General features: G+C 71.8%; 7 protein-coding genes across 7 annotated transcripts; 3 read left to right on the forward strand and 4 right to left on the reverse strand.

Annotated features, from left to right (window-relative positions):
• Positions 1-716: 716 nt before the first annotated feature.
• AURANDRAFT_20770 (hypothetical protein) lies at positions 717-1,526 on the forward strand (the record flags this gene model as incomplete). Its single annotated transcript, XM_009035484.1, has 1 exon — positions 717-1,526. One exon carries the CDS (start codon positions 717-719, stop codon positions 1,524-1,526), a length of 810 nt encoding a protein of 269 aa, XP_009033732.1.
• Positions 1,527-5,117: 3,591 nt separating this feature from the next.
• AURANDRAFT_6240 (hypothetical protein) lies at positions 5,118-5,648 on the reverse strand (the record flags this gene model as incomplete). Its single annotated transcript, XM_009035302.1, has 1 exon — positions 5,118-5,648. A coding segment is annotated over one exon (531 nt), but the record flags the coding sequence as incomplete, so codon positions are not given.
• Positions 5,649-7,552: 1,904 nt separating this feature from the next.
• Positions 7,553-9,466, reverse strand: AURANDRAFT_21357 (hypothetical protein; the record flags this gene model as incomplete). Its single annotated transcript, XM_009035703.1, has 3 exons — positions 7,553-8,251; positions 8,384-8,770; positions 8,840-9,466. 3 exons carry the CDS (start codon positions 9,464-9,466, stop codon positions 7,553-7,555), a joined length of 1,713 nt encoding a protein of 570 aa, XP_009033951.1.
• A 4,014-nt stretch (positions 9,467-13,480) lies between these two features.
• AURANDRAFT_14392 (hypothetical protein) lies at positions 13,481-14,170 on the reverse strand (the record flags this gene model as incomplete). Its single annotated transcript, XM_009035702.1, has 1 exon — positions 13,481-14,170. A coding segment is annotated over one exon (690 nt), but the record flags the coding sequence as incomplete, so codon positions are not given.
• A 9,296-nt stretch (positions 14,171-23,466) lies between these two features.
• Positions 23,467-24,081, forward strand: AURANDRAFT_21380 (hypothetical protein; the record flags this gene model as incomplete). Its single annotated transcript, XM_009035485.1, has 1 exon — positions 23,467-24,081. One exon carries the CDS (start codon positions 23,467-23,469, stop codon positions 24,079-24,081), a length of 615 nt encoding a protein of 204 aa, XP_009033733.1.
• A 223-nt stretch (positions 24,082-24,304) lies between these two features.
• On the reverse strand, positions 24,305-24,472 carry AURANDRAFT_9591 (hypothetical protein; the record flags this gene model as incomplete). Its single annotated transcript, XM_009035326.1, has 1 exon — positions 24,305-24,472. A coding segment is annotated over one exon (168 nt), but the record flags the coding sequence as incomplete, so codon positions are not given.
• A 365-nt stretch (positions 24,473-24,837) lies between these two features.
• Positions 24,838-25,011, forward strand: AURANDRAFT_21604 (hypothetical protein; the record flags this gene model as incomplete). The annotated part of the gene is made up of 1 exon (XM_009035486.1): positions 24,838-25,011. A coding segment is annotated over one exon (174 nt), but the record flags the coding sequence as incomplete, so codon positions are not given.
• Between the last annotated feature and the right edge of the window lie 1,158 nt (positions 25,012-26,169).

Genomic DNA, 26,169 nt, shown 5'->3' on the forward strand with positions numbered 1-26,169 from the left:
GCGGCGCGAAGCCCGCGGCGGGCAGCTTGCACGCCGCCATCAGGAGCTTCGCGTCGCGCGCGCGCTCGCCCACGGGGCTGCCGGGCGCGCCGCCGCCGTTGACGAGGCCGCCGAGGTCCGTGTCGCTCACGACGCGCGCGAGGCCCTCGGCGGCCTCGGCGAGCGCTGGGAAGCGCCGGGCCTGGGAGGTCGGGGGCGGCGGCGGCGGGCCGTTCTCCCAAAAGTCCTCGCTCTCGAGCTCCTCGGACGTCGACGCCGCGCCGTAGCGCCGCATCTCCATCGTCGCCACGGGCTCGCCCATCGCGGACCGCGGACCGCGGGACGGGGCCCGGGCAGCGTCGATGTCGATTACAATGACAAACACACTCAAACACAACACACGTCAACGTTGACGGCGACGTGAAGAGGGCAGCATGGCAATGCACCATGGTCTCGCCGTGCGCGCGACGCGATGGCTCTCGCTGGCAGCGCTCTTCTGCGCCGTCGGCGCCGACCAGTTCGACCGCGCGGCGGCTGACGAGTCGCACCGGTCCCTGCGCGCCGCGGCGTCGAGGGACCAGTTCGATCGGTTGAGATTGCAGCATCCCGGCCTGCGCCGCGCCAAGCCGCGCACGCGCAGCGCCCACGGCATGAGCCCCGAGGCGGCGCTGGAGCTGAGGTCGAAGCCGACGCCGCGCGCGACCGTGGACCGGCGCGTCGCGCTCGGCAATTCCACGATGCCGGCCGTCCTCTACGGCACCGCCTGGAAGAAGGCGAAGACCGCGGGCCTCGTCTTCGCCGCCGTCAAGGTCGGCTTCGCGGGCATCGACACGGCGACGGCGAAGAAGCACTACAACGAGGCCGGCGTGGGCGACGGGCTCGCGGCCGCGGCCGAAACCGTGTGGACGCAGTCCAAGTTCACGTACCCGCGCGGCCACGACCCCGGCGAGGCGCCCTGGGGCGACGCGACGGACCCCGCGGAGCGCGTCGCGCGGAGCGTGCGGGCGGCGCTGGCGAACCTGAAGGTGAGCAAGCTCGACGCGTTCCTGCTGCACGGGCCGTCGACTGAGGCGCGCCGGTCCGGGAAAATGACGGAGGAGGACTTCGCGACGTGGGCGGCGATCGCCCGGGCGAAGCGCGACGGCCTCGTGGGCGCCATCGGCGTGTCCAACGTCGACGCGACCCTGCTGCGCCAGTTCCTCGCGCTTCCGGATCCGCCGCAGATCGTCCAGAACCGCTGCTTCGCGAGCTCGGGCTGGGACTACGAGATCCGCGGGATCTGCCGCGAGCACCGCGTCGTCTACGAAGGCTTCTCGCTCCTGACGGCGAACCGCGACATCACGGCCGGCGGCGGCCCCGTCGCGGCCGCGGCCGCGCGCCTCGGCAAGACGCGGCAGCAGGTCGTCTTCCGGTTCGCGCTGGAGGTCGGCATGGTCCCGCTGACGGGCACGACGGACGAACGGCACATGGCCGAGGACCTCGGCGTCTTCGATTTCGAGCTGACGGGGGACGAGGTGGCGGCGATCGAGGGCGCGGGCGTTTTGTAATTTTTGGTGGATGTCATTCGTGTGCGTTTTCAAAAAAAGGAAGTGCTCACTGCGGGGCTCGAACCCGCGACCGTCGGCACATACGCGGCGGACCAGATTTCTGATCCTAGACCGATACTCTGACCAACTGAGCTAAGCGAGCAAACGCGGGCGGTGTGGAGCGATCGAGATCGAACCTCCAACATCAAAAAACAACATCGGCGCACTCGACCGGCTTCGCAAAATCGCGAGCGGCGAAGTCGCTAGCCACTAATGAGAGCGTGAGAGCGAAGCACGCTTCGTCAAGTTTACACGACCTAAGCTGCTCTCGCTTTCAGTCCTCACGCCTCAAGAGGGTGTCGCCGGTGGCCGTCGTGATGATGGAGAAAGTGCTCGTGGCTTTTGGCGCATGGGCCGGGACGCACGCCCTGCAAAATCTCTTCGCCAAATCAAAGAACGCGTCGGAGGGGCTCATCACGCCCGCGGAGGCGGACGTCTGCTGAAAACCCCGACGGAGTCGAGACGCGAGCGCAGCTCGGCCGAAGACGTCGGCCGACGCGACGCCGTACCTTCTCCTGTCGAACGTCGTGAATTAGCCGACGCTCCGCGCGCGCGCCGAACGTCTCTGCGCCGGAAGCACGCGACGCTCGACCTGCTCGCGCCGCGCGCATACACCATAGACACCTGCCGCCGACGCCCTGGGAACACAATGACGGTCGCGCGACGCGAAATCACTCGCCGTCGCCGACTCGACGCCCGAGGGATTCGCGGCCGCGGCGCGAGCGCGCCCGACGATCCAGATCCCGCCGTCCCATCCGTCGCAGTATCGTTACATTCATTTTAGTGTGCGTGTGCGGTTGGAGCAGCTCGTTCGTTCGCCCCCGCGGGATCTCGAGAGCCCGCGCCGAGAAGACGCGACGTCGCGAAAGTAGCACAGCCTATTATCGTGCAGCAGCAGTCGGCGGATCGAGGCCTGCCTACACGGAGGGGGGATCTAGGCCGGCGCCGCCGGGTCGCGGGTGGTAGTATCGAGCATCTCTCCGGACAGGTCTCAAGAACGCCTTCAAGAGCACCAGCCAAAAGTCCACAGGCAAAGCCACAGCCTTCGTCCAAGACCTACGACCGCTGTGTCGACGCCATCCAACGCTGCGTCTCTCACGCCGGCCTGCACGAATCGATCGCTAGCATGGGCGCCGCGAGCTCGACGAGCTCGAGAGAAACGACGAGTTGGAGCTGCATTGGCGCCAACCCTTTCGCCGCTCTTTTTGCCGAAGTACCGAAGGCGGACGTCTCGGAGACGAAACCGCCAGCGCCAGAGGCCGACGAGTGCAGCGACCGAGGTGGCTCGTAACGTCGAGACGTCAGAACGTCTCGGCTACGGCCGTCGCGCGCCGCGAGACCGCCGAGACTCGCGCGCCGAATCTCCGCGCGATGCGTCTCTCTGCGCCGGGATTGCACCTGTATGGATGTCCACGCCGCGCGGATGCCTCGCAACAACACACCCTATACCGTTGAATCCCTGGGAACACCATGACGGTCGCGCGACGCGAAATCACTCGCCGACTCGACGCCCCACGGATTCGCGGCCGCGGCGCGCACGCGTCCCGCACCCTAGCCCCGACAAGCGCGCCGCACGGTCAATTCAAAACATCTCCCCGCCTTATAAACGTGATGTGATACATTGAGACCGCTCTTTAGTGTGGCCAACTACGAGGAACGCCTCTTAGCAAAGCCCGTCGTGCAGCAGGAGCCGCCGGATCGCCCCGACGACGGGCGCCGCCGCGAGGTCCAGGCCCGGGTCGCGGGCCTTGGCCTCGAGGAGCTCGTCGAGGCGGTCCCGGAGCGCGGCGACGAGCGCGGCGACGCGCGCGTTCGCGGAGAACGTGATCCAGCCGTCGACGGCGATGGTGCCGTCGAGGGGCCGCGGCTCGAGCGCGCCGCCGAAGAGGAGGAGCGCGTAGGGCGCGGCCTCGGACGCGTCGCGGACGTAGATCTTGTGCGTGTCGACGCACTCGTTGTAGACGGCCCAGGGCGACGGCCACGACCGCTCCGCGAAGCACGCGCTCGACGGGTGGAGGAAGACGCGCTCGACGTGGCCCGTCGCCGGCGCCCGCCGGAGGAACTTGAGCTCGCGCGCGCGCGCGTCGACGGCGACGGCGCCCTCGGCGCTGTCCGCGTACCTGCGCGTCGCTCCGTCGCGCGCGCGCGGCGTTCGACCGTCGAGGAACGGACCCGCTCGCGTTCGACGCGGGCCGCGCGCCGCTGGCTCGGCTTCTCGATCTTCAGCACCTGCGGGTAGAGCGCCGCGGCGACCAAGGCGCGCGCGACGCGCCAGAGCGCCGCGCCCGCGAGCGGCGCGGCTCCGGCGGCGGCGAAGCCCCGGTCCGCGAGGGCGTCGTCGAACTGGCGCCGGAGCTGTTCCATGTCGTTGAGCGGGTCGTAGGCGAGCCCCTTCTCGTGGAGTAAAGGCCCCAGGGCCCGCTTCCGCTGCCAGGGCCCCCGCGGCGCGGCGGAGGCGTCGCGCGCGAACTCGTCGAACGCGAGCGCGACGAGCGCGTGGTCGCTCCGGCCGCACGCGTGCGTTTCCCGCAGTCGCCGCTTCGTCGCGGCGGCGCTGGCCCGGTCCGCCTCGCCGCTCTTCCAGGGCGACCGCACGCTCAGCCCCGCGGCGATGCTCAGCGCCTCGCGGCGGCAGCCGAGCGTCGCGCCCAGCACCAGAAGCTTCCCGAGCCGCGCGGCGCACGGCAGGGCCGCGAGGTGCCCCCCGAGCGCGCTGAGCGTCGGCGCGTCCGCGGCGGCGTCCAGCGCGCCCATGGACCGCAGGCCGTCGACGCTCGACGCGAGCGCGGGCCGCGCCGGCGGGTCGAGCAGCGTCGCCCCGAACGCAAAGGGGTCGAGCCCCATGGCCAGCACCTGGAGCGCCAGGTTCTCCAGGCTCACGCGCTTGATCTCCGGCGTCGAGTGCGCCGGCCGCGCCTCGAAGGCGCGCCGCGTCGCGAGGCGGTAGCAGCAGCCCGCGCGCACGCGGCCCGCGCGGCCCTTGCGCTGGTCCGCGGCGTCGCGGGCGATCCACACCTCTTTCAGGCACGGTAGGTTCCGCTCCGGGTCGAAGCCCGTCTCCTTGGCGACCAACGCGTCGACGACGGCCGTCACGTCGGGTATCGTGATGGACGTCTCCGCGACGTTCGTGCTGACGACGACCTTGACCTTGCCCGCGGGCGCGGTCTTGAACGCGTCCTTCTGCTGCTGCGACGTGAGGGACCCGTGGAGCGGCACGCCCCAGATCCAGGCCTCGCGCTCCAGACCGCGCAGCACGGCGGAGATGTCGAAGGCGCCGGCGACGAAGACTAGAACCGCGCCGTCGCCCTTCTTCCGCTCGTCGGCGGCGACGGCCGCGGCCGCCGCGGCGACCAGCGCGTGGTCCAGGCGCCCCGGCTCGTCCGCCGCGCCCTGCTTCGCCGGCTTCTCCAGGACGTCCGCGTCGCGGCCGAGCAGACCGTAGACCGCGTCGAGGTAGCGCACGTCGACGGGGAACGCGAAGCCCGGGATCGACACGACGGGGCACGCGCCGCGGTCGTAGGCCCGCGCGCTCGCGCCGTTGCGCAGGTCGCCGTAGTAGGCCGCGAAGCGGCTCGTGTCCATGGTCGCCGACATGAGGATGACCCGCAGGTCCGGCCGCGCGCGCAACGCGGGCCGCAGCAGCGCGAGGAGCAGGTCCGCGTCCAGGTGCCGCTCGTGGACCTCGTCGACGACGACGTGCGTCACGTTTTCCAGCGACCCGTCGACCTTGAGCCGCTGCAGTAGGACGCCCGTCGTGCAGAAGAGCGCCTGGGTCTCGTCGCCTAAACGCGCCTCGCCGCGCACGGCGACGCCTATTGTCCGGCCGACGTCCTCGCCGCGCTCGTCGGCGACGCGCGCGGACACGCCGACGGCCGCGAGGCGCCGCGGCTGGGCGACGACGACCTTGGCGCCGACGCCCCGGGCCCGCGCGTCGTCGAGGAGGAACTGGGGGACCTGCGTCGTCTTGCCGCAGCCCGTGCCGCCCTCGATCAAAAGCACCTGGAACTCGCGCAGGAGCCCCAATATCTCGTCGCGCGCGGCCGCCGCGGGCAGCTTCTCGCGCTGGAGCCGCACGAGCGTCGACGGCCGGCCCGCCGCCGGCGCCGCGGCGCTCGCCCGGTCCCACCAGCCGCCGCCGCGGCGCCGCCGCGCGGGCGCCGCGGCCGCGGCGCGCCGCGGCGCCGCCGCGGGCGCCGCGGCCCGGGGCGCCGGCGCCGGCCGCGCGTCGGCCGCGGGCGTCGTCTTCGCGAGGGCGAGCTCCGCGAGGTCGTAGAGCGACGCGCCGTCGAGCGCGCAGCGCGCGAGCGCCGCGTGCTCCGCGGGAGACTTGCCCGCCGCGAGCGCGACGGCGGCCGCGGCCGGGTAGGCCCGGGGCACGAGGACGTGGACGCCCCCGGGCAGGTCGACGCGGTCGCCCGATTCGCCGGACACGACGGCCGCGCCGTCGTAGGTCGCCTCGAGCGCCGCGATCTCGTCGGCCCGCGCGTCCGCGTCGTCGCTCGCCGCGTCGCCGGACAGCGCCGCGGCCGGGTCCCCCGGTTGCGCCGCCGTCAGCCAGAGGTCCCCGAAGGCCGCGTCGAGATCGAAGGCGAGGGCCGGCGCCCTGGCGGGGCCCTCGAAGACGACGACGTCGAGGTTCGCGCCCGAGGGGTCGAACGTCGCGGGCAGCTCGTCCTCGCCGAGGCGCAGCACGAGCCAGGACAGGGCCGCCTCGGCGCGCGCGACGGCCGTGTCCCCGGCCGACTGCTCGACGGCGTCGGCGACCCGGTGCGGCGCGAAGCCGAGGCCGACCAAGATGGAGCGCGGCGTCGCGCGCGTCCGGGCCAAAGTCGCCGATGCGGTCGAGGCCGCCGCCCGGCCGCTCCGGCGGCGCCTCGAGGTCCAGGAGCGCGCAGACGTCGCGGCGCACGGCGGGCGCCATGTAGACCTTGGCGTCCGGGTTCGCGCGCTCGCGCGCCTCGCGCGCGTTCCGCTTCTTGTTCCGCTCCGCGTCGCGCTCGCGGCGCGCGCGGTCCGCCTCGGCGCGGCTCGCGTACCTGGCGTCGGCCGTCGGCGCGACGGCGGCCGGCGGCGCGACGGCGGCCGGCGGCGCCGCGGCGTCCGGCGCGTCGCGCGGCCGCGCGCCGGCCTTGGCTTTCGGCGGCGCCGCGGTCAGCGCGAGCCACGCGGCCCGGTAGGGCTCCGGCAGCTTGCGCTCCAGGGGCAGCTCGGGCTGCGTGTGGTGCAAGGCGAGGAGCGCCGCCTGCTCCTTGGCGCCGGCCTCCGTGGGGAAGTGCTGCACGGGCACGAATCCTAAATCGTGCTCCGACCCGGGCTTCTTTTTGTCGGGCACGACGACGCGGAGCCGGTAGCCCGACACTTTCGCCGCGCCGGGCTTGGGCCGCGCCGGGTGCCAGCGCGGCTTGGGCCGCTTCTCGCGCTGGCACCACTCGCCCAGCAGCTGGCTCGGCAGCCTCTGCCACGTCTCGATCGACACGCCCTTCACCTCCTTGGGCCCGCTGTCCGTGAGCTTCGCGGCGACGCGCGACTCCTTGGCGCCGCGCCCGACCCACTTCTGCGACTCCGGGTCCCACTTGTGGCCGTGCGACGGCCGCTCGGGCCGCACGCCGCACTCGCAGCGCCGCTCGCAGACGCAGCGCGGCGCCACGGGCTCGCACTTGCCCTTCTTGCCCTTCTTGTCCTTGGGCTGCGCCGGCGTCTTGTCGCGGCCCATGGTCCGAGTCGTGCAGCAAGGGTGGTGCGCCTAGCCGCGGCCGGGTCGGGTCTGGCAGTCGCCCATCACACTTGTGACGAGCTTCGAACTATGTTGCCGTCAAGAAGCCGTGTTGCTTCCCCTTAATTGAGAGGTGTTGAGGTTGGCGAAGTCCGCACGCGTCGGCGCTGGGTGCTGGCATGCAAAGGGACCTCGGCTTCGGAGGAACCATACATGTGTGAGCCGAGGGGTCGTGAGAGAGAGGTCCCTTAGCCCGCGGGGCGACGCGCCGTCCTCACATGAGGGCCGTGGAGGCGAGGGACTGGGACTTCTTGAACTCGCGCATCTCGAGGTTCTTCTCCTTGGCGTAGTTCTCGTAGCCCGGGTAGTCGAGGTAGACGACGGAGTCGTCCTTGTCGAAGATGGTGACGTCGGGCGCGTTGTCGTCGGCGTTGTCGGGCCCGTCCTCGTCGACCTCGATGACGTCGTCGATCTGCTGCTTGATGAGCTTGTCCTCCGTGAAGTTCTGGCGGTCGATCTGGATCTGGACGTCCGCGGGGATGTCGTCGATGACGATGGCGAGGATGAGCTTGAAGACGATGAGCGCGTGGTAGAGCATGATGAAGACGACGAGGCGGTGCGAGTTCGGGTAGAAGTCGAGGAACTCGCCCGTGTAGACGATGATGATGGAGTTGGTGAAGACGGCGATGTAGGACATGAGCTCGATGATGTCGGCCCAGGAGCCGATGTCCTCGGCGTTGCTCGGCCACGGCCGCCGGGACCGGATGGAGATCTTCCACGCGTCCGCGCGGATCTGCGCGTAGGAGTTGACGAGGGCCATGAGCGGCGCGAGGGGGAAGGCCGCCACGAAGAGCACGGTGTAGCCGTAGATGATGATGAGGTCGCGGTAGTCGCCGAACGTGCCCATCATGACGTGGTACTCCTCGAGCGCGAGCTCGCGCTCCGCGGGCGACACCTCGCGGACGACGCGCTCCTCCTCGTGCTGCTCGCCGAGCATCTCCTCGGAGGCCTCCTTCTCCTCCGCGTCGGCCGCCGCGGCCATCTCGTCGAGGTCGCGGCGCCGCTTCTCCGCGATCTGCTCCCAGTTCCAGAAGACGTAGGGCACGGCGATGTCCTTGACGTTCGCGATGATGACCTTCGATAAAAAGATGGCCGCGAGCTGGATGCGCAGCTCGTTCATGCAGGACGTCACGCAGGAGTAGTTGCCCGGCCGCACGGGCTGGAACGTGATGGAGTTGGCCTGGAGCTGCTTGAAGAACGCGATGTAGAGGTAGGACGTGAACGAGTTGATGAACTGGAAGATGAAGATCTTCTCCGTGAGCTTGTCCGTGTAGGTCGTGTCCGTGCGGTGGCACTCGTAGTCGTTGAGCCAGACCGCGAGCTCGTTGAAGAACGACTCGAGCGCGAAGATCTGCACCGCGTTCGCGCCGGACGTGATCCAGCCGGCCATGGACGCGGACAGGTCCACGGCGAGCTTCGGGATGCCCCAGTTCTTGACGCAGTCGCGGCCCCGCCCGTGGTCGCAGTTCCAGTGCCGCGTGTTCAGCAGGTTGTTCTTCACGGCGAGGATGGACTTGAGGAAGAAGATGCCGACGACGGCGCAGATGACGGACGTCGACGACGTGAGGATGATGGCCCAGGACGTGAGCGTGCGCTGGTTGTAGATCGCCGGCGGGAAGTACTTGACCTCCTCGCCGTCGATGGGCGAGTTGATGTCCACGACGAGGTCCGAGTCGTAGAACGCGGGCCGCTCCTCCTCGGCCTCCTCGATGCCGACCATGCCCCACATCATCGCGTAGCGGCTCTGCTTGCGCTTCCAGAACTCGATGAAGAACGTCGCCCACAAACTCATGAAGACGCAGAAGCCCGGGATCGCCGGCGAGTTCGGGTCCTGGACGATGGTGACGATGTAGAACGCGAAGCCGACGACCGCCGCGATGATCACCGCCGTCGTGTAGTGGCCCAAAAACACGAAGTAGAGGCCCACCTTCTCGCCGTAGTAGTCCTTGATGCGCACGAAGGGCTGCTCCCAGGGCCAGGCCCAATACACGAGCCACTTGGCCTGGAGCTGGCCGTTCTCGTTGGGGTCGTGGAGCGGGTACGCGGCCTCGATGATCTCGTTGTCGACGAGCTGCTCGAGCACCAAATTCGCGCCGTTGTCCGACGACGGGAACTTGATGATGGACATGATGAGCTTGACGCGGTCCACGGACCGGAAGATGGACGACGACCGCGGGTAGCGGTGGTAGAGCGTCTCGAGCTCCTCGCGGTCGTCGTACTGGCCGTACATGTACTCGTAGTACGCGTAGGGGCACTGCTCCTCCGTGTCGAAGATGGCCGTGTGCATGGGGATGCCCCGGTAGAGCCAGCCCTCCTTGCGCGGGTAGATCTGCCACTCCTCCGGGTTCAGCGGGTCCGGCAACCCGTCGATGAGGCGCCGCTTCACCTCGTTCTCCGCGAGGCGCAGCCGCAAATCGAGCCGGTCCGCCTGCTCCATGAGCCGCTCCGCGGACGCGCGGACCTTGATGAAGATCTTGTCGAACTTGCGCGACTTGTACTGCTCCGTCTCCAGGTCCGCGTTCGTCAGCGCGGAGACGATGCGGAGCATCGTGTTCTTGCGCTGCATCGCGCCCTTGATCTCGTGGTCCTCGTTCTTGACGGACGTGACGATCACGAAGTCGTAGTTCCAGTTCTGGCCCGCCTCGACGCTCTGGAACTTGTCGCGCACGCGCCGGTACTCCGGCAGGTCCGAGATCTCGATGGCCGCCATGTCCAGGAGGAGCTTGAGCATGAACATGACGAAGATGATGGACCCGAACGTCACGGCCATGCCGCTGAGCACCTCCGAGAACGACTGGCTGAAGTACTGCACTCTTAAGAACTCCTCGATGGTCGGCGCGAAGGTCACCGTAGGCGCGTCCGTCGGCGCGAAGGTCTGGCTCGGCGCCGGCGTGATCGACGGCGGTCGGCTGAGCGACGGCACGGGCGTCGGCCGCCGCGTCTTCGGCCCGCCGCCCTCGTCCGCCGTCGCCAGGGTTCGCGCGTCCGCCGCCTCGAGGAAGCGGCCGCCGTCGTCGGCCCACCAGGGCTGGCCGCGCACGAAGGCCGACGCCTCGGCGTAGAGCGCCTCGGCCGCGTGCTCGGGACCGTTCATGAACCCGGCGCCGAGGTTGAGGCGCGGCCGGTGCGGGACCAGGAAGTGGCCGACGCACGCGACGAGCGGGATGCCCCAGACCACCGCGTAGCAGGTCTTCCGGAGCCAGGCGGGCGCGCCGCGGTACGTGAACTCGCTCGGGAGCCGCCGCCGGTCCCGGAGGCCCGCGCGCGGCTTCCCCGGCGGCTTGCGGCCCATGGTCAAGAGTGCGGCGCGCCCGGCGCCGCTGCTGCCGCGCCCGGGCGCGCGGCGCCGCGCCGATGAACGATGGAAGGCCTGGGTGGGCGCTTATGAGTGCAAAGCTCCCCGCTCCATTGGCAAAATTGTGACACAAGCACAAGCCAAGGCCGGGGCAGCCCGGATTTTTCCTTCATTGAACCTGAATTGCCTTTTCGGATAGCATCGACTGCGTCTCCCCTATCGCGTCCTACGGCGGCGGTGGCGCGTGGGTTCTGCGCTTCTTCCACGGTGCCGCTCCGCGGGCGACGCCGTCATGGTCCTCCTCGCGTTCGTCGTCACGCTCTCCTGCATTTTCTGTTTCCAATTAAAAATCCTACGACGCAGTCGGTCGTGGTGAGCGCGGACCGCCGCGAGAGAGTGTTGAAATGGTCACCATGTTTTGGAACTCGTCGGACGCGGCGATATTTTCTCTCTCCGCGTGTGGAAACACTCCCGCCGTCGAGCGCGCCGCGCGCGGTTCGCCGCGACGGCGGGCGGGCGCCGAACCGGCCGTCGCGGCGCGAGCCCGGCCGTTCGGGCGCCTTCTTATGCGCGCAGCACCGCGGGCGCGGCGCCGGCGGTGGCCCCGGGGCAGCGTGAGCCGCGACGGACCGGACTTGAGGGCTGCGAGCCGCGCGCCGCGGGCTTTTGGTTGAACTGAATTGAAGGTCAACGAGCACGCCCGCCGCTCGGCCGCCGCTGGGCCGCGATGCAGATGCGGCAAGCGCTGGTCCTGCTCCTCGCGGCGGCGCGCGCCGGCGCCTTCGTCGCGCCGCGCGGTCCGCGATCCCCACACCTGCGCGTCGCCTCGAGCCGGAACCCGGTGCCGCCCGAGGACAAGGACGACCGGCCGCCGTCCATCGACCCCTACGCCCTGCCCGACGCGTCGACGCCCGGCGGCATCGCGGCGCTGCTCGAGGTGACGTTCGTGCGCGCGTGCATGCAGCTGTCGTCGGGCTACGTGGACACGCTCAAGCTCTTCATCGCGGCTGCCTTCGCCGCCTACGAGCGCGGGTTCACGATCAACGCGCTCGGCCTCGAGCTCTCCATGTCCACGACGCAGACGGCGGGGCGGCCCCTCATGGAGGACGAGGTCGAGCTGCGCCAGGTCTGGCTCGGCCTCGTCTTCCTGACGCTCGCGGACGTCGGCCACCCGTCCGCGGCGGCGCGCAAATGCGGCGAGTCGGTGCCCGAGGACGTCCGCGACAACTTCGAGCGCTTCGTGGGCGACGTCGTCGCCGCGAAGAGGAACGGCTTCACGCTCGAGACGCTCAAGCTCGAGGACCTCATCCGGCGCTCCGGGGAGGACGCGGAGCCCATGGGCCAGATGGAGCGCGCGATCCTCGGCCAGTCCATGCGCGTCGTCTACCTCACGCTCACGGTCCGCGACGAGGCCGCGGAGGCGGGCGACCTGCCGCCGCCGCGGAAGCCGGGGCCGAGCATCCCCGGGGTTTAAAGATGCGTCCGCGTTACAGCCCCGCGACCCAGCGCGCGACCGCGTCGACGACGGCGTCGAGCGCGGCGTCGTCGGCGAGCATCGTCCAGTGGGAGCCGGGCACGCGGGCCGCGGTCCGCCTCGGGAGCAGCGACGCCCGGTCGCCGCGGCGCGGGTCCTCCGAGTCCGCGGGGAGCGCGTCGAGCGCCGGCAGGTCGAGCGGCGCGCGGTCGGACCCGTAGTAAGAGACCAAAAGCTCCGTCGCGGCCGCGAAGTGGGCCGCGGCCGCCGGCGACGCGTCGCCGAGGTCCGCGGAGGCCACGACGGCGCCGGCGACGGGCGCGTCGAAGAGCGCGACGCCCGCGACGGCGTCCCCCAGGAGCCGCGCGGCCTCGACGGCGACGACGCCGCCGTAGGACCAGCCGCCGAGGACGAGAGGGGCGTCACCAGCCAAACTCTTCGTTTCGGCCGCGGCGGCGCGCGCGGCCTCGGCGATGGACGCGTGCGCCAGGGCCGGCGCGCGGCCCGCGACGACGCCGTCGTCGAGGCCGACGACGCGCGCGCCCCGCGAGGCGCCGCGCGAGGGCCCCGTAGCACAGCGCCGTCGCGCCCGCCGGGTTGAGGAGCACGAGCGTCGGCTTGCCCGCGGACCCGTCGCCGAGCGGCAGGGCCTCGTAGGTCGCCGCGGGCCCCGCGAAGCCCGCGGCGCCCGCGGCGGCCGCGCGCGCGGCGATCGATCGCGGCGTCGCGTGCTCGAGGAGGTCGCGGACGCCGAGCGTCGCGGACGTCGCCGCCGTGAGGAGCCGCAGGCATTTCAGCGCCGCGAGCGACGTGCCCCCCAGCACGCGGAAGAAGTGGCCCGTGGCGGCGCAGATCGCGGCCGCGTCGACGCCGGAGGCGGCCGCGAACGCGGCGACGGCCGCGCGCTCGAGCGCCGTCGCCGGCGGCTCCGGCGGTGCGGCCTCGTCGGCCGCGGCGACGGCCGCGCGGCGGCGCAGGGGCGGGAGCCGCGACCGGTCGACCTTGCCGTTGGGCGACAGCGGGAGCGCGGCGACCGCGCCGAACGCGCGGGGGACGGCGTACGTCGGCAGGCTCCTCGCGAGCGTCGCCCGGAGCGCCGCCTCGAGCTTGGCGTCGAGTCCGCCCGCCGTCCGCAGAACCACGTGGGCCTCGATGGCGCCGCCGCCGTCGACGACGGCGCAGGCCGCCGCGCGGACCTTCGGGTGCGCCGTCATCGCCGCCTCGATCTCGCCGAGCTCGACCCGAAAGCCCCGGACCTTGGCCTGGCCGTCCTCGCGCCCCAGGATCTCCAGCACCCAGTCGCCACCGGACAAACGCATGCGCCCGAGGTCGCCCGTGCGGAAGAAGCGCCGGCCGTCGCGCGCGCGCGTCCGCAGCGACCGCTTGTTTTTCTCGTCGTCGCCGCGGTAGCCCGTCATCACGCCGACGCCGCCGATGTGGATGACGCCGACGACGTAGGGCGGCAGGGGCTCGAGCGTCGCGTCGCTCAGGATACACATGGTCTGGTTCGACATGGGCCGGCCGTAGGGCCAGCCGCCCCAGCCCGCCGGGAGGCGGCCCGGCCGCTCCACCGGGAACTCGTTGGACCAGATCGCGGCCTCCGTCGCGCCGCCCATGAGCACGACCCGCACCGTCGGCGACCGGTCGTAGGCCCGCGCCGGCAGGCCCGCGGGGACGACGTCGCCCGAGAGGAACGCGACGCGCAGCGCGCGCGGCAGCGTCCCGTCGCGCAGCTCGAGGCCCGACACCGCCAGATCCAGCAGCGCGGGCACGCTGTTCCAGACCGTCACGCCCGCGCGGTCGCAGAGCCGCAGCCAGGCGTCCGGGTCCGGCGGCGACAGGTCCGCCGCGCGCGGCAGCGCGAGCGCCGCGCCGCAGAGCGCGCTCCCGAAGACGTCGAAGACCGAGAGGTCGAACGCGAGGCTCGCCAGACCCAGCAGCACGTCGCGGTCCCCTAAACCCCAGCGCGCGCGCAGGTCCTCGATGGTGTTGAGCGCGCCGCGGTGGTGGCAGACGACGCCCTTGGGCAGGCCCGTGGAGCCCGACGTGTAGATCACGTACGCCGCGTCTTCGGGTTTCGCGCGCGCGGGCGCGGCCCGCGCCGCCCCGCGCGGCGGCCAGGCCGTCTCCGGCTCGTCGCGCTCGAAGTCCGTCACCGTCACGGCCGGCGCGCCGCCGAGGTCCGCCGGCGCGGCGCCGTCGACGAGGCACACGGCCGCGCCGGACCGGGAGACGACGGCGCGGACGCGGCCCGCGGGCCAGAGCGCCGCGTCGCAGGGCACGTAGGCGCCGGCCTCGAAGAGGATGGCGTGGACGGCGACGACCTGGCGCCAGCCCTTGGCCATGACGACGGCGCCGAGGAAGCCCGGCGCGAGGCCCAGGCCCCGCAGCAGCGACGCGCACGCGCGGCTCCGGCTGAGCACCTCCGCGAAGGAGAAGCGCCGCAGGGGCCGCGCCTCGTCGTCCTCGACGCAAAAAAGCGCTGTCTGCTCCGTGTCGCCGTCGCGGCGCTCCAGCGCGTCCTGGAGCAGCGTCCCCGCCGGCGGCTCGGGCGTAGCCGCGTACGGCGGCGCCGCGACCGGGTAGGCGCCGCTCAGCGCCGCGTCCGCGGCCGCCCAGACGTCGGCGTCCCAGTCGCCGCAGAGGGCCTCCCGGAGGAGGAAGGCGTAGGACCGCTTGAGCTCCGCGGCGACGGCGCCGGGGAACGCGCCGTCGACGACGTCCAGGGAGCAGAAGAGCGCGGGCTCGTCGCCCGCGGGCGCGCCCGGCGCGTCCTTGACGGCGTTGACGCAGGCCGTGTGGGGCACGCGCTCGCTGAAGAAGGTCTCCTCGAAGCACCAGTCCCGCGCCGCGTCCTCGGCCCGCGGCAGCGACTTCTCGACGCCGACGGGCGTCGTGAAGACGAACGGCGCCGCGGCCTCGAACGTCGACGCGCGCTCCCGGTTCAGGAGCGCCATGACCTCGACGCCGCTCATTGCGCTGTGCTCCAGCGACTCGGCGAGGGACGCGCGCAGCGCACCGCAGGCCTCGCCGAAGGTCCGCGCTTTTCGCAGGTCCACGTCGACGAGCACCGTCGACGAGCAGTTGCCGAGGCAGCGGAACGCGTCCTCGTCGACGTCGTAGCGCAGGCACAGGAGCACGTTCAGCAGGAAGCGCCGCCCGTTCGCTGACGCGTCCTCGACGTGGCGGCAGAGCGCGAGGCAGTACGTCGCTAGAAGCGCGACGGGCGCCGTGACGCCGCGCGCGCGGCACGCGGCCCGGCAGTCGGCCCAGGCCGCGCCGGACACCGTCGACGTCTGGTTCACGAAGGCCGGCGACGCCGGCGTATGGGCCTCGACGTCGGCGCGCCGCGGGATCGCCGGGCCGCGCCGCGGGAAGGCCGGGTCCTCGAGCTTCTTCGCCCAGCGCCTTTTCGCGAGAAGATACGCGCGCGACTCGGGAAGCCCGGCGACGAGGCTCCGGCTGTAGTCCCCGAAGGCGAGCGCGGGCGCCGGCGTCGGGAAGACGACGGCGCCGCCTTTCCGTAAACACTCGTAGGCGCCGGAGAGCTCCGCGCGGAACGTCAGATCGGAAACCGCGTCCATGAGGAAGAGGCTCATGGCCACGTGGGCCGTCGCGCGGCCGCCGTCGAAGGACGCGCCCACGGCGAAGAGGGGCCACTCGTGGACGGAGCCGATGGCGTCGCCGGCGCCGCGGAAGTCCTCCCGGAAGGCCCCGCGCGCCGCGCCGACGCGCACCGCGACGCGTCCGGCGAACGTCGCCGCGTCGCGCCAGGACCGCATGGCGCCGTCGGCGCCGACGTGGGCCCGCAGCGTGCCGTGGCGCGCGACGAGGGCGTCCCAGGCCGATGCGAAGGCGTCCACGTCCAGCCCGCCGGGGAAGTCCCACTCCCAGTAGATCTGCGGCGACACGGGCGACCCCGTCACCGACGACGCGTGCAACCCCACGAAATGGGCCGCGCCGACGCCGAAGAGCGGGTAGACGTCGTAGTCCCCGGCGCGCGCCGACCGCAGGAGCGGGAAGGGCCCCCGGGCGTGGGCGATGACCCCCGCGCCGCCGAGCACGTCGAGGTCGACCGCGCCGCCCGCGTCCGCGTCCGCGGCGCCGGCCGCGCCGCGGACCGTCGCGGCCGCGAAGAGCACGCGGAGGGACAGGGACCGCGGCGCGCCGAGGGCGACGGCCCGGGCGACGGCGCGCATGGCGCCGAGGGAGTCGAGGCCCAGCGCGAAGACGTTCGCGCGGACGTCGACGTCGCCGGCCGCGCCGCCGACCTCGGCCGCGACCGCGGCCGCGAGCGCCGCCTCCGTCGGCGTCGCGGCGGCCGGCGACGCGTCGTCGACCGCCGCGGCGTCCTCCTCGTCTTCCTCGTCGTCGTCGTCGTCGTCGTCGTCGTCGTCGCGCGCGGCCCGCGGCGCGGCCGCGAGGCGCACGAGCGCGACGGACGGGTCCGAGCCCGCGGACGCCGCGACGGCCTCGAGGACGCGCGCGAAGGCGCCCAGGAGCGGCCCCGGCGCCGCGGCGCCCTCGGAGACGACCGTGAGCACGTAGGCGCCGCCGGACCGCAGGCACCGCAAAGAGACGTCGACGCCCGCGCGGTCCTCCAGCGCGCCCCCGGACAGCAGCCCGCCCGCGGACGTCCAGGTGTCCTCGCCCCCCTGGTAGTCGAAGAGGACGTCGAGGGGCCGGCACAGCGTCGAGGCCGCCGCCTTGGCGGCGACGCGGCGGAGCGCCGCGAGGTTTTCCATGGAAGCGCGCGCGACGTCCCCCATCGTGCCCCGCACGTCGAGGCGCGTCGGCAGCGAAACCAGCGCGGGCCCGACGCAGTGGCGGCCGAAGTCGCGGCAGGCCACCGTCGCGCCGTAGGCGACGTCGTCGCCGCCGAGCGCGATCGCAAAGGACGCGTGGACGAGCGCCGCCGGCGGCACCCCGAGCGTCGACGCCGCCGCGTCGACGGCGCCGGCGACGGGGAGCGTCGTCGTTTTGCGCCGGGGTTTGGCGCGGCGCCGCCGCGGCGGTGCGGCGCCGGCGACCCAGCCGACGGCCGCCTCGTGGGCCGCGACGGCCAGAGGGTCCGCGGCGGCGAGCGCGCTCGCCGCGTACGCGGCCCAGGCGTCGACCTTCGGCGGCGGCGCGCCGGCGTAGGCCGCGGCGACGTCCTCGAGGAGGAGCTTCGTCGACGCGCCGTCGGTGACGAGGTGGTGGATCGCGACGACGCAGCGGCCGCCCGCGAGGCCCGCGCGGACGAGCGGCGCGCGGCCGCCGTCGAGCGCGGCCGCGACGCCCGCGGCGCCCGCCGCCGCGAGGGCCTCCTCGGTGTCGTCCTCGAGGAAGACGGCGTCGGCGTCGACGGCGTCGTGGACCGTCATCGTCGGCGCGGCGTCGCCGCCGAAGTCGAACGTCGAACGCAACGCGTCGCGGCGCGCGACCACCTCCCGCCACGCGCGGCGCCAGTCGTCCACACGCACGGTTTCCGCGACGTCGAAGCGGAAGACCTCGACGAAGTGGCGGCCGCCGGGGTCGCTGAGGTGGTGGAAGAGCATGCCGTGCTGCGCCGCGGTCGCGGCGAACGTCTTTTGAGGGGCCGCGACCTCCGGCGCCGCGAGCCCCTCGACGGCCGCGACGAGGCCCGGCAGCGTGGCGTGGTCGAGGAGGAGCGTCGTCGGCACGGTCCGGCCCAGCGCCTCCTCGAGGGTCGCCGCGAACTCCGCGCACGCGAGCGAGTCGGGCGCGAGCGCGGCCAGCGGCGGCAGCGCGCCCTCGACGCGGCACGCCCGGGCGAGCGCGGCGCGCACGGCGCCCTCCACGGTCGTCGTGGCGTCGGCGACGGCGGGGAGGCGCAGGACGTCCGTCGCCGGGCGGCGCGCCGCGGCGACGTCCGACGGGCACTTCGCGGCCCACGAGACGCACGCGACGGACACCTTGAAGCCCGCCCCGAAGGCGCAGAGCACGACGCGGTCCCCCGCCCGCAGATCGTCGGCGACGTTGGCGAGGAGGATCGCCGTCGACGCGGCGCCGCAGTTGGCGACGGCGCTCACGTGGCACGGGCACTGGTCCCGCCGCAGGCCCAGCGCCGCCGCGACCTCCTCGAGGATCCGCGCGTTCGCCTGGTGGAAGACGAATCTGGCCACGCCCGCGACGTCCCAGCCCGCGTCGTCCAGCGCCGCGCGCACGGCCGCGGGCGCGCGCCGCGTCGCGAGCGCGTAGACGGCCTTGCCGTCCATGCGCAGGGGTCCGCCGGCCGCGAGCGCGAGCGCGTCGCTCGCGTCCGTGGCGGCATACGTCGCGCGGAAGGCGCCCGTCGGCGACGCCGCGACGACGGCGGCGCCCGCGCCGTCGCCGAAGAGCACCGCCGTCGACCGGTCGCGCGCGTCGCAGCGGCCGCTCAGCGCGTCGCCGGCGACGACGACGCACCGCGTCGCGGCGCCGCCGCCGACGAGCGCGCGCGCGACGCCCAGCGCGTCGACGAAGCCGCAGCAGGCGCTGCGCACGTCGAGGCCGCCGCAGCCCGGCGCCGCGAGGCCCCGGGCCGCGAGCGCCGCGCCGACGGCCGCCGCGTCGCCGAAGTCGCTCGCGGGCGTCGTCGTCGCCACGACCACGAAGTCGACGCCGCCGCCCGCGGCGCCGGCGGCGCGCGCCGCGGCGTCGACGCAGAGCTCGAGGAAGGACTCGTCGGCGCCGAGGACGAAGCGCTGGCGGATGCCCGTGCGCGACGCGATCCACGCATCGGACGTGTCCAGCGTCTGTGCGAGGTCGTCGTTCGTGACGCAGGTCGCCGGGAGCGCCGCGGCGACGCTGACGATGGCCGCCATCGTGCTTGGTTTTGTGTACACACTGACGAAGACAGTGGGGGTTTCGACCAATTAGGGAGCTCTGGCTTTGGATGGAGTGGGGGCAGCATTCGTTCACCCGCGGGTGCAACACGCTCACTTTCAGACGTTTAAATTTGGCGCGCTTGAGATTCGTGCCGAGCCCGAAAACAAACCACGAAGAACCCCGAAGGAAGTGGACACGCCACGGTACGTGCGCGCGACGCCGGCCCTCGCGCGAGACCTTCCTCCCGCGCGCGCCCTTCGATCCCGCGCGCGCGTGTGGCTCGATATGACGTTTGATGCCCGCCTTGCTGAGCCGCTCGTCGATCTCGCAACGAACCGTATCTTCCCAAACAGCAACATCAAGTTGCAGTTCACTGAAGATGAAGGTAGAAACCTCTCTATCTCTCTACTCCCCCTGGATTGAAACTCCGTGTAAATCCCAAATGATAATAGACCCGGGCCGTGACTTCGACTTCATCGTACAGAAGAGCGCTATGCACTCTGTGCCTGCTTGGCAGTCACTCCTTCAGTTCGCTGTCTATAAGACTTGAAACTGGATTAGAATGAATTAGGAAGGGAAGGGAAAACTAGCAGGATACGCAGTAGGAGCGCAGTGGGGTTAAAGTGCACTGCAACATCAAGATGCAGTTCACTGAAGATGAAGGTAGAAATCTCTCTATCTCTCTACCAGCATCATCAAGCGAACGGAAAGAGCTCCGTTTGAGAACGACAAACAACAAGTCTTCCCTGGCCCCGACGCCACCAAAGGCAGCCCCGAGTTGCCGGGCGTCCAAACGACCGGTTCCCCCCACGCCCGCGCGCCGCACGCTGCCCCCCCGTCGACCCCGACCGCCTCCCGCCACCCACCGCCATCGAAACACCATGAGCTCCCGCTCGTCTTCGCCCATGCAGCTCTACGACGACGACGACCGGTCGTCGCAGACGTCCGTGAGCTCCATGAAGCGCAACCTGTCGCGCCTCGACTCGTGGGTGTCCCTGTCCCAGACGCCGAACAACCGGCGGCGGCCGAACCCCGACGACGAGGCCGCGCCGGCGCCGGTCGCGGCCGCGCCGGCCGCGCGGCGGCCGCCGTCGCTCGCGCGGCCGCCCTTCCCGAGCGAGTGCGGCTGGGGCCACTACTACGCGCCGAGCTTCGACGGGGACGACGAGCCCCTGTCTCCCGAGATCTTCGCGCGCTCCGGCTTCCACAGCCGGCCCTTCGCGCGGCCGCCGCGGTAAAAAAAAGAAAATCGGACGATCGAATAGGCGCGCCCCCCTACGCGGGGCGCGCGAAGGGGCTCGCGTGGGCCCCGTGGATGGCGCGGCGCCCCCGGCTCCGCTGGCCGCGCGTCGCCCAGAAGGGCCGCACGAGCGCGACGTCCGCGAAGGCGCGGAGGAGCGTGTCGTTGTAGCAGCTCAGGCGGGAAAAGTCCTCGAAATGGCGCCCGAAGAGCGCGACCGTCAGGTTCGTGCGCCGGAAGAGGGTCACGGCGAAGTAGCGCGCCGCCCAGTTGCCCTGGGCCACCGCGGCGCCCTCGAACCACGTGCCCCAGCGCACGCAGGAGAAAAAGTCGGACTTCGCGCAGCGCACGCCCTCGAGGTGCTTGCCCAGGGCGCAGCCCCGGGGCACCTTGACGCCCTGGCCCGCGTTGCCCGTCGTCAGCGTCTCGTAGAAGTTCTCGTGGTACCGCGGGTCGCGCGGCGCGTCGCAGAGCCCGACGGCCGCGCAGAGGCACGGGTAGACGCGCTGGGGCCGCAGGGCGTCGGCGAAGCGCGCGACCTGCTTCTTCGTCGCCACGTCGCGCGTGCCCGCCAGGAAGCGGCCGAAGTCGCGCGCGAGCGCCGGCGGCTCGTCGAACGCGTCGACGACGACGGCGACGGACGGCGGCGCGCACTCGAGCCCCCGGTAGCCCATGGACTGGACGGACGTCATCACCGGCAGACCGTGGTCCAGGGCCTCGTAGATGACGCGCGGGTTGCGGTCGATGGTCGCGAGGTGGAGCAGGCCCCGCGCGGCCGTCAGGTTGTGCTTCACGCTCCGCGCGGGGACGCGCGACTCGTAGAAATCCAGCATGGCGTCCGGCGCGCCCGCGCTCCGCGCCGCGGCGATGGCGTCGACCAAACGCCCCGCCTCCATGCGCCGGTCCAGGGGCCGGTTCGTGTCGTTCGCGTCGAGCGAGTACTCGAGGAAGAAGCGGAACGTCTTCGAGTCGTACGCCGCGAGCTCCTCCGCGACGTTGTTCAAAAAGTCCGCCTGGCCCTTGCCCCGGTCGAGGCGCGCGATGTACAGCAGCAGGTCCCGCTCGTCGGCGATGGGGTGGAGCTCGAGGCGGTCCGCCATCGGGATCTTCGCGCCCCAGCTCGACCTGGGCAGCAAAAGAGAGATTCAACGTCGCTTCAATGTGAGTGTTCCGCGCGCGCGCGTTCCGGAAAACACATCCATGCTTCGAGACCGTTCGGAGAGATGATCGCTCGTCCAAAAATCAGCCGAAACGAGTGGAAAATGGCCGAGATCGGAGCCTTTGAAGTTGGGAATTTCGCTCTCTTTTGCTGCCCCAGCTCGACGGCGGCGACGGCATCTTCGGCAGGTGGTAGTCGTTGAGCACGTGCCACTCGGAGCCGCCGCCGGCGGAGAAGATGCGCCCCCGCTCCCAGACGCCCCAGCTCGGGTCGCTGTTCTGCACCATGGGCAGCCAGAGCTTGACCGTCCGCGGCCCGAAGTTCATCTGCTTCAGGTAGGGCACGACGCCGTGGAACCCGTCGAGCGTCAGGTCCTCGTCGAGCGTGCAGATCGCGCCGCCCGCCGTGGCTCGCAACGCATAAGTCACGTTCGCCTTGGTCATCTTGTCCCGGCCGCCGAGGACGACGCCGCCGCAGCGAAAGTACGCGCTGTTGCCGCCGCCGACGACGACGCCCACGGCCACGTCGCGCTTCGCGACCTCGGCGCAGTCCACCGTGCTCAGCGTCGAGCACTCCGTGCAGACGCCGTTGTGGCCGTGCACGACGAAGACGTCCAGGCCCGTCATCGCGCCCAAACACTGCGGCAGCGACTCGCGCCAGTCGACGCGCCGCCCGATGCACATGGGCGTGCCCGTGAAGGTCTGCATGCGGAAGACGATGGCCTCGCGGCGCTTCACCATCTCGCGGCCCCGGGCCGTCAGGTTCGCCGGGGCGCACTCCATGAGCTTCCGCGGCGCGCCCTGGGTCCGCCCCGCCGGCAGGTCGCAGAGCGGGCCGCAGATGGAGTCCGCGGGCCGCCAGCAGAGGGCCGCGAGGCCCAGGAGCGCCCGGGCCATCCGCGGCGACGCGTTAGCGGGACCGGCCAGCGCGAGCAGCAGCCATCGTCGTCATTCCATCGTCCATCGCGTTTTTTTGAGGTCTGTTTGAGGCTCAAGCTGCACAGCTGGTGCCTCGGCTTGAGCTGTGGTGAGCGCTCTGAACGTTCTCGCGCGTGACATTGTCGCGCCGCACGCGTGCCGCAGCGGTCCTAAGACGACGCGATGCGCCGCTTCGGACTGCTCTGCTGGCTCGCGGCGCGCTGCGCGACGGCGAGACAGCAGCTCCTGCCGCACCGCATCGTCCAGAACATCGCGCTCCAACCGCTGCGTTTCACGGCGCGCGTGCGCGGACACGGGCGCGTCGAAGGGCTCGTCGTCCTCGACGCCGACGGCAGCTGCGAGCTCCTCGTCGAAGGCGCGCGCCCGCGTCCCGTCGCCGCGTCGCGCGCCGGCCGCCGCGCGCCGCGCGCTCCTCCGCCGACCCTATCGCCTCTAGGCTTCGCGATCGTCGGCTCCTGGACCATGCTGCCCGCGGGCCACGAGATCCTCGACCGGCTCTGGGACACGATCCGGCTCGAGGCGGCGGTCGGCGACGAGGTTTTCGAGTGCACGGCGAAGCTCTACGCGCGACATCCCCACCGCCGGGCCCTGACCTCGCACGGCACCGTGCTCGGCGGTGGACGCCGCTTCTTCCGGCCCGTCGTCGCCAGCTTCTCGCTGGCCCCCTTTGAGCCGCCGGACTAACGCGCGACGGCGACGGACTTTTCTTCCTCTTGGGTTGCTTCGTCCGTTTGCCGGGGTCGCGTGCGTTGTCGGCGTTCGCTCGCGAGCCGCTGGGCGACCGTGCCGCCGGTCGACGCGCGCCGCGACGCGTGCGGGGACGCCGCGCGCCGGGGCTAGGCGACCAGCGTCGAAGGCGTTCGAGAGTCACACCGACCGGCACAAGAGGCACAACTCGAACGCGACCAGGTGCGCCGACCCGCTTTCGCTCCCGGCGGCGGGGCACCGCTGCTGCACGACCCGCGCGGCCGCAAACACCCGGGGCGCGCGTCGCGCAATCCCCCGACGCCGCCCGTCCCGCGCCTAGGTCCGACGATGCCCATCGCGACGCTCTTCGACGACAAGAAGGAGGAGAAGGAGGACGAGGATGGCGGCGGCAACGAGCTCTACACGGGCGGGAACCACAACCGGGGCGGCGGCGGCAGCGGCCTCGCCGTCGTGGGCCCCGGCGACGACGACGGCGACGGCGGCGGCGACGACGTGTCGAAGATGTTCGCGGCCGCGCAGCGCAACGCGGCGAGCGGCGTGGCGCCCGCCGAGGGCGCGGCGAAGACGGTGGTGACGGTCTACGCCAACGGCTTCACCGTCGGCGACGGGCCCTTCCGGCCGAGCGACGGCGACGCCGCGAACGCCGCGTTCCTCCGCGACGTGTCCCGGGGCCTCATCCCCCGGGAGCTCGAGGAGCAGGCGAGCGGCGACGGCGCCTTCAACCTCGAGCTCGTCGACAAGCGCGGCGACCAGTACGAGCCGCCGGCCTACGTCGCGTTCTCCGGCGGGGGGCAGACGCTCGCGGCGGCGGGCGAATCCGCGGGCGCGGAGTTCGGCGGCGGCGGCGGCGGCGCGCCCATCGAGAAGCCCGTCGTCGACGACGCCGCGCCCAAGACGACGCTCCAGATCCGCCTCGCCAACGGCAAGCGCATCCGCGCGACGCTGAACCTCTCGCACACCGTCGGCCACCTCGACGCGTACGTCCGCGAAGAGGGCGGCGCGGGCCAGGCCTACGTCCTCCTCGCGGGCTTCCCGCCCGCGCCCCTCGCCGACCCCAACGCGACCCTCGAGGCCGCCGGGCTCAAGGGCGCGTCCGTCACCCAGAAGCTCAAGTGAGCGCGCGCGCGGCCGCCGCGCGGGACGCCGCGCTAACCAACACGTCTCTCGATATGGTTTACGACGCCCGGTCCGCCCCGAGGTAGAAATAGGGCTCGAAGGTCGCCGCGGCCTCGTCGGGCTTCTCGCCCGCGGGCGTGAATTGCGCCATTTCCCGCTGCCACCGCGCGTTGACCGGCTCGCGGGCCATCCTCGCGCAGCAGTCCTCGAACGTGGCGCCGCCGTCCGCCTCGAAGTAGCCGACGGCGCGGCCGTCGCGGCGCAGGAAGAGCGAGTAGTTGCGCCAGCCGCACCGCGTTAGCGCGTCCTGCATCTCGGGCCAGACGGCCTCGTGGCGCTTCGCGTACTCGTCGAGGCGATCGGGATCGAAGCGCATCTCGAAGCAGACGCGCCGGCGGCCCGCGGCGGTCAGGCCCCGACCGCCGGTGTAGCGCTGGGGCGTCGGTGGCGTCCGCGGCCGCCGCCGCAGGGCAGCCCAGAGCGCAGCTGCTGCCCCGACGCCGCAGGCCACGCCGCAGAGGAAGCTCCTCGGGCTCTCCATATTTACGCTCGTCTGTGACGAAAGAAGCGACCACTCGGCGAAAGAAGCGACTAGGTGAGAATAAAGCTGCCCAGAAGCGACCACTCGGCGAAAGAGCTAGGCGAGAAAGAGGCTGCCCATAAGTAAGCGAGGAAGCCTCGCTGAGGCCAAACTTGACGCACGAGAGCGCAAGCCATCCCTCGGGCAGCCTCACGCGCTGTCTTCTCCCCGCGGGCATGGCGCAGAACGTGTACCTCGACGACTGGGCGATCCTGGGCGTGCCGCCGGGCAGCGACCAGGACGCCATCCGCAAGGCCTACCGGAAGCAGGCCCTGCTGCACCATCCGGACAAGGGCGGCGATCCGGCCAAGTTCCGCCAGGTCGCCGAGGCCTACGTGGCGCTCAGCGAGGCGTCGGGCGCGGCGACGCCGCGGTCGACGCGCACGGACTACGCGACGGCCGACCCCTACGAGATCTTCGCGCGCTTCTTCGGCGCCGCGCCCGCGTCCGGACCGCCGCGCGGCGCCGCGCCGGGACCGCCGCGACCGCAGGCCGCGAGCACAACGGCGTGTCCTTCGCGACGGTCGACGAGATCAACAACGACGAGGACGCCGCCCTCTTCGGGTGCGTCGCCCCGCGCCCTCGGCTTTCGCGGAACCCGCGGCCCGCAGGCACCCGCTCATCAACCACGTGTCCCCGGAGAACCTCTTTTCGCCCGGCGTCCACGGGCCTGGCTGGGAGCCCTACGGCGAGGAGACGAAGGACCCGGACCGGGCGGCCGCGTCCCCCTGGGCCGACATGCTCAACGCGGACGGCGTCGGCCCGGGCTCGAGCGCCGCGTGGGAGGAGCGGCGGAGCCGCCTCGTCGGGTCTTCCACGCCGCGCGCCACGCCCGCCCCCGCCCCGGAGGCGGGGAGCCTCGAGGCCGCCTGGCAGAAGGCGCGCGGGGGCGCGGAGGGGTCGTAAAGTTTAATGTAAAGAACTGTTCAAGTTGTAGTGCAACTTGTGACTTCCATATATATATGCGTGAGTTGTGCGCGGGGGTTCCCCCGCCGTACGAAAATTAAATGGCTGTCGTCGCGCGAGCGGTGCAGAGGGAAGCATTGACACGGGAATGAGTGGCTCAGCTCGCGCGAGCGCGCCCGAAGGGCGCGCTCCACTGTGAAACACCGGATTTTTTCAGGAGCTGCGCGCGCGGGGAAGATGACCGAGTTTGAAGGGGCACCCCAGTTCGGGAAGTACGGGCTCGCGCCGAACTTAAAGGATCGCCAATAAAGGGGCGCCGACGACGGCGGGAAACATGCGAAGTTGAGGTTTCATGTTCCGGAACCATGTTCCGCTAAATTTCGAGGGCAGGCGTCGCCGGAACAGCGTCTGGGGGCTGCACCGGTACGCCGGAACGGCCGGAACGCGCCGGGAGTCGCGCGCTCCGGAACACAGCCTTCTGCCGGCGCACGCGCGCGGCGCGCGCCGGAACATGTCTGAGGAGTTCGTGCTGTCGGATTCGATCTCTGCGGCTGCGGTGTGCGCGTCCCGATTCGATTTTGGCAGCCCCGTATATATGCCGT

The sequence above is a fragment of the Aureococcus anophagefferens genome (assembly GCF_000186865.1).
Source record: "Aureococcus anophagefferens unplaced genomic scaffold AURANscaffold_3, whole genome shotgun sequence".
Classification (NCBI taxonomy): domain Eukaryota; class Pelagophyceae; order Pelagomonadales; family Pelagomonadaceae; genus Aureococcus; species Aureococcus anophagefferens.